Genomic DNA, 11399 nt, shown 5'->3' on the forward strand with positions numbered 1-11399 from the left:
CTCTGACATCTGTCCTATATCTTTCACCCCTCAATTTAAAGCTATGCCCCCTCGTGCTCGCCGTCACCATCCAGGGAAAAGGCTCTCCCTATCCACCCTATCTAACCCTCTGATTATTTTATATGTCTTAATTAAGTCACCTCTCAACCTTCTTCTCTCTAACGAAAACAGCCTCAAGTCCCTCAGCATTTCCTCATAAGACCTTCCCTCCATACCAGGCAACATCCTAGTAAATCTCCTCTGCACCCTTTCCAAAGCTTGACCTCCTTAGCCAGATGATCAATTTTGCCTTCAGCCTGAGGTCTCCAATATCACACATTCCAGTATTCTCCCAATTTGATTCACTGCATGTAATGCTATCTTCACAGAATCCCTGGGTGAGTTCTATCCCACTGGAAGAGGATCAACTATCCCCACTTCTGTATTCACCCATCCCCTTAGTTGTTCACAATAAGGTTAATTTACAAAGGATTCCCTACTTTGTGGATCCCTTTTACTCAAACCTATTTAATGTAGATCTTAAAAGGAGCTAGGTTAAACAGGCTTTCGGGTTAACTTAGCTGATTAACAATGAGCTTATTACTTACTATGAGAAGAAATAATAGTACAACACATACATGCAAATTAGAAATGAGTCCAAAAGTGCAGGTTCATAGTTCCTTGCAAGTGGAGCCACAGGTAGTTAAGAGCCAATAGAAGGTATTTGATACATTTGCCTTTATTGGTCAGTGCATTGAGCGTAAGAGTTATGATGTCACAGTGCAGCTTTACAGGGCATTGGTTAAGCCCCTTTTGGAATACTACATCAAATTCGGGTTTTCCACACAGGGAAGATGTTGTGAAACGTGAAAGGGTTTGGCAAAGATTTACAAGGACATTGTCATGGTTAGAGGGTTTGAGCTTTAGAGAGAGGCAGGGTAGGCTGGGGCTTTTATTCCCTGGAACATTGGGGTTGAGGAGTGACCTTATAGCATTTTAAAAAGCCATGAGGGACATGGTTAAGGTGAATTGTCAAGGACCTTTCCTTCCAGGGTAGGCAATTCCCAAACTAAAAGGAATAGGTTTAATGTGAGATGAGAAAGGTTTAAAAGGGACTTCAGGGGCAACTTTTTTCGCACAGGGAGTGTTGTGTGTATGGAATGAGTTGCCAGAGGAGATGGTAGAGGCTGTTATAAATACAACATTTAAAAGGCATCTGGGTGAATACATGAATAGGAAGGATTTTGAGGGATATGAGCTAAAAGCTGGCAAATGGGACTAGTTTAATTTAGGATATCGGGTCGGCATGGATGAATTTGACCAAAGGGTCCATTTCCATGCTATACAACTTGATAACTCTAAGTTCATAAATGAATAGCTCAATCCCAATGGGTCACTTGGAAGAGAAGATGATGAAATGTTGTTGACTAAGTAGTTGATTTGGCGATTCCTGATTTTGCAAGCTAATTTAAATTCTTTTGTCCTGGTTCTTTTGACTGGCTTGCTGGCTCGCTGGCTTCTAACACTCTGACCAGGAGATGCTTACCTTGCTACGCAACCAGTGAATGGTTCCCCAATCATGCATGTCAGACCTCATGAGCGCCTCAGCTCAACTTTATTTTCTCCTAGCACACACAGGGACTTTTAAAATGTACTTTTGAAAGTTGAAAATACAAAACTTGTCTTTTTCCCAAGAGTTTTCTTTTCTCTCATCATGATCACAGTCTGAGATGACTCGCAGGAGGTTACAGCTAGGTAGTGTGCTTCTCCCTTTCAACTCCATCCTTCTGAAGCTTCCTTGACACCTCATGTTGTGGACATTCCAGGACCTCTCCCTTCAGATAGCCACTAAAATTACATTCATCGTCATCTTTTTGACTGCACGTCCTCTTCAAAATTTCAGTAAAAACATGTTGCAATTGAAGGCTTGATATATCAGCGGGTGATCTGGGGTTGTGGTCTTTGGTCAAGAAAACATAGACCTGATAAAGTCTCATAGCATCAAGCCAAGCAAGTGCCAACCGTTCTTCTGCAAATTTCCAGCTACTACCTTCCATCAGCTGATTAATTAGTGCTTCTACACTGGACTAATTAATTCAGACACCCAGAAAATTGGTCAGTTGTCTCAGAGACTATTCAACCAACAGCCTGAGAAAGTCACACTCAAGGAATCATACCCTATAGACAATATCCCAAACACCACCATTATCATCCCTGGACATGTCTTGTCCCACTAGTGGAGGTGGTGGCACAGTGTTATACAGTTGTGATGGAGTTGCTCTGGGAGTCCTCAATATTGACTCCAAACCCCATGAAGACGCCTGACTTCAGGTTAAAAATGGGCAAGGAAATCTCCTGCTGATTACCATATACCATCCTCCCTCAGCTGATGAATTGGTACCCCTCCATGTTGAACAACGTTTAGAGGAAGCACTGAGTTTGGCAAGGGCACAAAATATGCTCTGGGTCAGGGATGTGAATGTCCGCAAACAAGAATGGCTTGGTGTACTGGATCCAATTCATATAATTAAAAATAAGTAGGGCTGCAGTTACTCCTTAAGTGAAGTGTGAGACATATTGCTGAATGGCATGAAATGCATGAAGTTAAATGAATCATGCATTGTTAATTTTAAGAGCAAAACTGTTGTGCTTTTTCAAATAAACCAAAACTCTTACCATTAACTGCAAGTTTGTGGGTGATATGAAATTTTAGCATGGTCCCATTAAATACAAGGCAGGTCCAGCTTCTGTTATGTTGTCCAATCTTTGGAATAAGCAGTGACAGGCTGCTGTTTGCTTCACCCGAGAGATTGAAATGTTTTTCTTTAACAAGAACTTTCCTGTCATTATCCATCCAAGCAAGCCTTGTTGCATTACAGACATGAGAAACAGAGCACTTAAGTTCAACATTGTCTCCAACAGTCAGAGGGCAAGAGGGAACAGCTTTCACTGGAACAAAAAGAAATTGTAGTTTCAGTAAGAAGAATTTCACAACGGTTCAGCCTTACAATCACGATTTTTTTGTACTAAACTAATTCAAAGAATTTTCCATAATTTTAAAGCTTTAGGCCTTTCATCCATTCACAGCATTGCATCCTTCAGCGGTTGTTTACAATTAGTTTAGAGACTAATTTCATATATTGGGCACATTGCTGATGAAGAAGGCAGCAGCTATCAATGCTGACATTTGACAAAGTTTAAGAATTTCAACTCAGTTCATGGTGACATGACCAGGTGAAAGGAATTGGCTCCCTCTTTATAACCTATTTTCAGTCAACTGCAACAATTATTTTTATTTCTTTTGAACGTGCAGCTACCACAAGTCAATTAAACTTTAGTACTAGCCAGCATTGCGATCAGACTTCAAAATGAACTGCATTTGCTGTAAAGCAGAGAGATATTTGAAGGTTATGGGAAATTATCACTTATAAATGCAAGATTTCTTTCCCTGCTATAACCACACAGGATGCCTGGAGTGTCCCTCCAGAAACAACAGAAATGTACACCTAATGTCACAGGGTTTATTCTGTCATGTCCCACCAGAGGGACCATAGGAAATTGATAGAGTTTACAATTTACTTTAACCGTGCCGCAGTGAAATTCTTGGACATACCTTGGCTGGTGATCAGTTTAATTTTCACTGCTTCCATTGTGTCCATGGTACATGTGTAAGTTCCCGCATCTTCAAACTGTAAGGGAAAAATCTGTAGAGGAAAGCTCATCCCATCAAAATGTCTCAGGATGACTCGATTCTGAATCTTTGAGGTGCTTGCATTCCCCTTGTCCTTATTATCAGTAGAGATGATTTTGATTCTTATCTGATTGTATATTTCCAAAATCCACATGGACACATTGTACTTCAACTTACATCTGCAGTTTAGGTTCAGTGAATTATTTTCAAAGATTGGCCAATAACTTGTATACTGCCTACCAAAATCAGCTGAAACAGAGGGATGGAAAAAGAATGATAGAAACATCATTAAAGAGGGTGGTAACCATCAATTGTCATTACCAGTATAAAAGAAAGTTGCTTTAAAATATTCCAGATGTTCACTTAGATGGAACCATCTGATGAAGCACTTAGTGCATCAGAGAAGTGATAAGTGCAGTTGACAAGGGAGGGGAGAGGAGCAAATAAGAGCGAGAAAGAGAGAGGGAGCATCCTTTCTACAATAGATTTGAGTTTTGATCTCTGTCCACATTAAATAATAGCATTAATTTCAGGTCTATTGCATCGCTTAACACAACAAAGTACATGAAATTTAGAATTCCATAAGATTCCTAATGGTGAACAACAAATTAAACAAACCAAACTCAGAACAAGCACAAGGATGTGTAGAAGCAGACACTCAAAGTGCCCTGTCAGTAATGGTAGTTTTGTGAAAACAATGTTTTCAGTTACATTGCATCTCATTTACTGTTTTGTTCCAATTGACCTGCTGTTCTCCCTCTTTCAAAGCAGGACCTAATCCAAAATTACTATCACCACCAGCGCCAAGTCCAATACTGACAACAAAACTAATACCATAAAACTGCGCATAAACAACATGATCGAAATACTATCAGCAACATCATGGGAACCAGCAATTTCATCAGCATTTGTAACAAAGTCACCAACAGAGCCAGCACAGGAATCAAAACCAATACCAGAGCCAGAACAAGCACAAAAGAATAAACGTGAGAGCCAGTACCAACATCAAAGAGAACACGCAAACCAATACAGGCGCCGGCTCCAGAAACAGCACCAATACCTAAACCAGCATCATTTCACAGCAAATGACAGTAGGAACACCAAAACCTGAATTAACATAAACATCAGAACAAACGCCAATACCAACATCAACACCCGACCACGCGTCAACTCCAGAAACATAGCTAGCACCTGATTTACGATCACCATCACAGCAGTAGCAGTAACCTCCTCCTGATAGTTCTATTCTCCTACACATGGTAAGATGGAACATTTTTCAGCTCATTCAAACTTCACACGCATGATAGCTGATTTAAGATTGGTGCATAAGTATGGTTCATTTACTGATCTAAACATACCAATCAGGAAACAAGATTTTCCAGTCTTCCAGGAATAGGGAGTTTGTGGTGCTCGGATAGGTCTTCACATTACATAGACACAAGGATGGAGATGCAGGGAGGCCTAAACATGTTTGTCTGTGGGATTTGGTATGTAGATTACATTGTGGCACAGCTCGTCAAAGATACTCTTCAGAAACAATGATATTTTAGTGATTAACACTTACTGCAAAGTAGGCCTTGTACTTACAGGTGCTGAAGGTCAATTCAATTGGAACAGAAAGAACAATTCTTCCATTATCTTGTATTTCACATGCATATTGTTCAGCATCATCTACTTGACTATCTTTTAATATAAGATAGACGGTGTTATTCAGTTGGATCTGATTGGTGTTGTTCATCCTGTTCTGCTGAGAAGGGGCTCTGGATTTCAATTGAAGAGTGACTGTATCAGCAAGTCTGGAAATGGTACAGCTGAGTGAGACATCACTGCCAAGAAATGGATAGTGAGGATCTCGGTCAACTGCGTTAAAAGAAGAATGAGAAAGGGAATAATGTAACAAAAAACAACTGGTGCGAATCACAGTTGAATTACAGTGACAAGTGAGGTTAAAATTCAGGTTCTTCCTTGTTATGCTAATCTCATCTCTTCGGATGAAATAATGAATACCTATCAATGATAAAGAAAAATAAGGCTCCAGAAGGACTCCAAATTTGGCCAGTCCCACATGCTACTCAAACAATCTGTCAACTATCTTTCTATCTCTTCCTTGAACTTGGTTATGCAGGTCAGTAAAACCAAAGGATTTTTGAATCATTATTGATGGAAACTTATTAACCATCACATAGGACATCCTCATATGAATTCCTGCCATATGAACCTGCCCCAAATAGCATGGATCCATAAAATCAGCCTAAGAAGGTCTCTTCATACATAGACAGGGAACGTTTGAGAAACCCAGCAGGCCTGGCAGCAACTGCAGAGAGAGAAACAGAATTCATGTTTTGAGTCCAGTATGGCTCTGCTTGGGAAATGAAGCATTCTGAGGAATTATTTCATCTCCAGATTATTATTCTGGAGTGCCAAGTTGCCAATGAATTGAAATTATTGTTTGCTATCACCCTCTTTCTCACTGAATTTTACAGTTGTGCCACAGAACAGGTGGAAACTAGAGTCATAGAGTTACACTAGGCACTTGAAATTCCTGAAGGAAAAGTCAAGGCCTCTTCCGCCTTTGGCTTCCTCTTCTGAATGCCATTTTGGACTCTTGACGCCAACATTTCAGCGCAAGCTCCAGCAGCAGATGCATATACCCCACATTCATTCATCCAACATGGACCAGTCTCTCCATGCCATCCTGGCACACAATGATGCATTTGTGCTCACCCAAAACATCAACTTTCTTGCTCCTCTGATGCTGCCTGGCCAGTTGTATTCCTCCTGCTGTGTTGTCTCTGGCTCCAGTATCTGCAGTTCTTGCTATCTCTGTACATTTCTGTGCCATAATACTGGACCTTGGGGTGCTTTACCTCATTTATAGGCTGCTGCAAGAACACTTTGGGCATGGATACTGGCTCCCAGTGCACAGATTGGACCAGGTTGCATTAAAGTGGAGGGAGCCTGCCCAACAGTAGAACCTGTAGGACTTGGCGCTATGATGGGGCCATATTTGCAGGTGGCATTAGCATCCAAAAGGTGCACGCATACTCAGTGTGTCCTCACCAGGGGTAAGTGCACCAGGCTCAGCTTGAAGGGTCACAGGGTTAAGAGCAGCTATGTAAGGCCTAGACACCCTGGAGCACATGGAGAGACTTCTGTGGGGCCAAGAATACGGCACCTCCTCCAACTGAGTGCCCACTGGCACTGCCTTGTCTCCTTGTGAGGAACAGGCAGCTCAAGTGAGGTCAAGGTCCGTCACACTCTTCCCCCTGCACTGCCGCTCCCCCCTCAACCAACAGCACCCCCAACCCCCCACCAGTCACTTTGTGTAAAAGCCACTATTATTTGGCCTCTTTCAGTTTTGAAGCACATTTGTATCAGACTTAAAACATTAACTCTGTTCTTCTCTCCGCAGATGTAGACAGACCTGCTGAATTTCACCAGTACTTTGTTTTTTTTTCAGATTTCCAGCATCCATAGTATTTTGCTTTTGTTTAAGGGAGAATTAGGCAAAGGGAGTTGGTCCAGTGTTTCCAGATGCATTGCAAACCAGCTTCTAGCCAACTGAGCTAACTGAGCCCTGACAGTCAGATTGGTGATATTCCTGTTACTGTGTATCTGCAAGAAACAGCTTTCAGCCATAGAATGATAAAAGGATCCTGATAGAAATGCTTAGCTTTCCTTATCATCACAAAATAGATTTTAGGGCAGTATTTCATATAAGTGTTTACAGTTACAGTGGGTTTCTTCTCCACAAGATATGAAAAATGTATAACTGTTTGGTTAAGAATGGCGTCTATCTTGTCCAATTCTTAAACCTTTTCTTACTCACCTTTGATTGCAAATATTTCATACTGTTTCAGTATTCTCTCCTCAGGTTCCATCTGTCGACAGGTAAATAATCCAGCTGCTTCAAGCACATTTTCAATAGTAAGATCAAGAGAGTTATTTCTCAGGTGGAATTTGGGTTTACTATTTTGCATAACTCGATAATCCTGCTCAGTTTCCCATTCTAGGCCTTTGACCTGCATTCTGACCAATGTCTTTGTGGTCAATTGTTGAAGGTGAGGAGTCCATTCCCATAAAATGGTGCCCCAGGCAGGAATATCTGATCCATTAAGAACAATTCCTTTTGTTCCCCCTGAAAAGTATATCCTAATGGGGCCATCTGCAAGAAACAGAAACATTTCAGGGCAACACAATTAACTCACAAAACAGAATGATAAAAACAGAAATGAAAACTGAAAAGTGAAAATACTTTCTGTCCAAACAACAAAATTGATTGAAAGATTTCAACTGGCTTCCTCAGCAATTTTTAATAAGAATGGAATTGATTTTCGGTCTCCTTGAGTTGTAATTAAGCAGTAAGATGATTCACTGGTGTGGTGCAGTCTTTACTTTGAAACGGAGAGCCTGATTCAGAATGGGTACAGCACAGGAGGAGGGCATTTATCCATCATAATTGTGTCAGATCACCAAATCAATGATTCAACCAGTGCCATTCTCCTCCTGTCCCCGTCTTCTCCCAATGGAACGTCACTTGCTCTTTTGTTAAAAATCCTACCTCCGCTTGAAAACCTCGATTGTGCATGCTTCCATCACACTCCCAGGCAATGCATTTCAGATCTTAATCACATGAAGAAATTCCTCCTCATGTCACCAGCCTTTCCTTTATGCCAATTACTCAAACCTACATTCTCTCCATTGTTCCAGTCCGTTATGATTTTGAGTAACCATAACATTTTCTCTCAACTTTTACTTCATCAAAGAAAGCCATTTCAACTTTCCCATCCTGTCAATTTGAATTTCAGTAACTTAGAGACAGTAAGGACTGCAGGTGCTGGAAGACAGGGTCAATAAATGTGGAGCTGGAAAAGCACAGCACATCAGAGAATATCGGAAGAGTAGAAAAGTCAATGTTTCGGGCTGAAGCCCTTTGTCAGGACTCCTGATCTGCATCCTGACAAAGGGTTTCCACCCGAAACATTGAATTTCCTGCTCCTCGAATGCTGTCTGACCTGCAGTGCCTTTTCCAGCTCCACATTTATTGACTCTGTCTATATGAATAAAGTTCCTTACCCCAGGGCAATTCTCATGAACATTTACAGCACTTAGTCTATCTTTCCCAACACACAACTGCACACAATATTCTAGTTGAGGACTAACAAGCTTTTTATCAAAGTTTAATATGAGCCTGAGCCCAAGCCCTCATTAATAACGCCAAAGATACTGCATGCTTTATTAGCTGCTCTCAGACTGTCCTGTCACCCTCAATTATTTCTGCCCATGATATACTTTCGGAATTGTATGTTTCATTTCCAAATATATGAATTAGGGACAGAAGTAGGGCATTTTGCCCTTCAAGTCTGCTCCACTGTTCAAAAAGATTGTGGCTGATGTGCTTGTCATCAACATTGTCATCTATCCTTGATAACTTTTGATTTCCTGGCCTAACAAGAACCAATGTACAAAAAGAAATAGAATTGGTGGAAAACATCAGCAAGTCTGGCAGCATTCGTGGAGAGAAAACAAAGCTAAAGTTTCCAGTCCAGTGACCCTTCCTCAGAAGACGGGGTTCTGATTCAAAACATTAACCATTTTAAATTTACAGATATTGCCAGACTTCCTGATATTCTCCAGTTACTTCTGTTTTTGCTTCTTCCAGACCTCCAGCATCCGCAGTTCTTTGTTCTGTTATACGCAAGTCTATGCACTTCTGCCTTAAATATATTAAATTACCCACCTTTGTTTCTTCTCTATTTCTAAAGCAGAGTTCCAAAGTCATTTAATCCAACTTTTAGACTGTCTCTCTTCATTGTACCTACCAAAGTAAACCACTTAGCTTCTTTGCCTTGAACTACACCCACAACTTGTTCACCTTTTCCACCAAGTTTGCCATATCCTTTTGACGTTCTATGCCCATGACAGTTCATATTGTTTCTAAGTTTTGAGTCATCCTCATTTTCTTAAATGTTGCCCTATATGCCAAGATCGATATTATTAATATACAGGAACAACAGGAGTACCAACACCTTTCTCTGGGATAATCCACAACAGATCCTCCTCCAGTCAGAAAGACATCCATTAATCACTAGCCTCTAGAACATAGAATATGGAACAGTACAGTACGGTACAGGCCCTTTGGCCCATGATGTTGTGCCAACCTATTATCCAACTCTAAGATCAAACTACCCTGCATACCCTACATTTATTATCATCCATGTGCCTATCACAACTGCTTAAATGCCCCTAATGTGTCTGACTCCACTACTACAGCCAGCAGTGCATTCCATGCACCCGTCACTCTCTGTTTAAAGAACCTACCTCTGACATCTCCCCCTATACCTTCTTCCAATCACCTTAAAACTATGTCCCCTTGTAATAGTCATTTCCGTCCTCGGAAAAAGTCTCCGCCTATCCATTCTATCTATGCCTCTCATCATCCTGTACACTTCTACCAAGTCACCTCTCATCCTTCTTCACTCCAATGAAAAAAGCCCTAGGTCCCTCGACCTTTCCTCTTAAGACCTGCCCTCCAGTCCAGGCAGCATCCTGGTAAATCTCCTTTGCACCATCTCTAAAGCTTCCATATCCTTCCTATACTGAAGCGACCAGAACTGAACACAATATTCCAAGTGTGGTCTAACCAGGGTTTTACAGAGCTGCAGCATAACCTCATGGCTCTTAAACTCAATTTCCCTGCCAATGAAAGCCCATATATCACAGCCTTCTTAACAACCCTATCAACTTGGGTAGCAACTTTGAGGGATTTATGGAAGTGGACCCCAAGATCCTTCTTCATATATCTTCTTCATAAGGGTCTAGGCCCGAAACGACAGCCTTCCTGCACCTCTGATGCTGCTTGGCCTGCTGTGTTCATCCAGCTCTACACCTTGTTATCTCAGATTCTCCAGCATCTGCAGTTCCTACTATCTCTGAGCCAAATTTCCCTGAATCCCATGCTCCTTTTTTTTCAAATGCCTTGCTAAAAACCATATACGCCACATATACTTGTCAACCTTCATCAAAGTGTTTTGTCACATCCTCGAAGAATTCAATAAGGCTTGTGTGGCATAACCTGCCCCTTACAAAGCCATGTTGACTGTTTCTAATCAAACTGTGCTTTTCCAAATAATCATAAATACTATATCTCAGAATCCTCTCCTCAATAATTTGCCCACCACAGAAGCAAGACTGACTGGTCTGTAATTCCCAGGATTATCCCAATTTCCTTTCTTGAACAAGGGAATAACATTTGCCACCCTCCAATCATCTGATAATAATCCAGAGGACAATGTTTACTGTCACTCAGTTACTTACCCTTTTATTCATCCCAGAAAATGAGCCACAGCCACTGAAGTGAACCTGCCCCAATCTAGCTGCACTATTCTAATGAATCTCAAGATATGCTTACCGTGGATGTTAACAGAGCTGTGTAGCAGAGCAACAAAATATATCAGCCCTTTCAACATTGTGGCAAGTTGACCCTTTGCTTGTTGCCGTCTTCGTATGCAACTGAAGTGTTTTGACTGGTGCAAACATTTGCAACAGTCAGTAATCTCACAGGATGCAATCTATTATCTAACTTCCTCATTTAGTTTACCAGATGTATCATTTTTAAAATTACAATGACACAAACTCTCAGGTCAAGCGTCTTGATCTCGGAGGCATAGCTATTACACAACAGAGTGAATAATGATATGAAAGTCTGCTGGGAGGATCCCAGCTTTTG

At 41.1% G+C, this 11399-nt stretch overlaps 1 protein-coding gene across 1 annotated transcript in view; it reads right to left on the reverse strand.

Moving 5' to 3' along the window:
- The window catches only part of LOC125458483 (uncharacterized), a 29164-nt gene extending 18001 nt beyond the window's left edge, over positions 1-11163 (reverse strand). The window contains exons 1-5 of the mRNA XM_048543772.2: positions 11082-11163; positions 7500-7835; positions 5258-5530; positions 3593-3919; positions 2656-2928 (exon numbers count right to left, since the gene is read on the reverse strand). Coding sequence (XP_048399729.1) covers positions 2656-2928; positions 3593-3919; positions 5258-5530; positions 7500-7835; positions 11082-11139 — 1267 coding nt within the window. The 5' untranslated portion in view covers positions 11140-11163. The remainder of the gene's footprint in view (positions 1-2655; positions 2929-3592; positions 3920-5257; positions 5531-7499; positions 7836-11081) is intronic.
- Positions 11164-11399: the final 236 nt, after the last annotated feature.

This window comes from Stegostoma tigrinum, chromosome 13, assembly GCF_030684315.1.
Source record: "Stegostoma tigrinum isolate sSteTig4 chromosome 13, sSteTig4.hap1, whole genome shotgun sequence".
Lineage (NCBI taxonomy): Eukaryota > Metazoa > Chordata > Chondrichthyes > Orectolobiformes > Stegostomatidae > Stegostoma > Stegostoma tigrinum.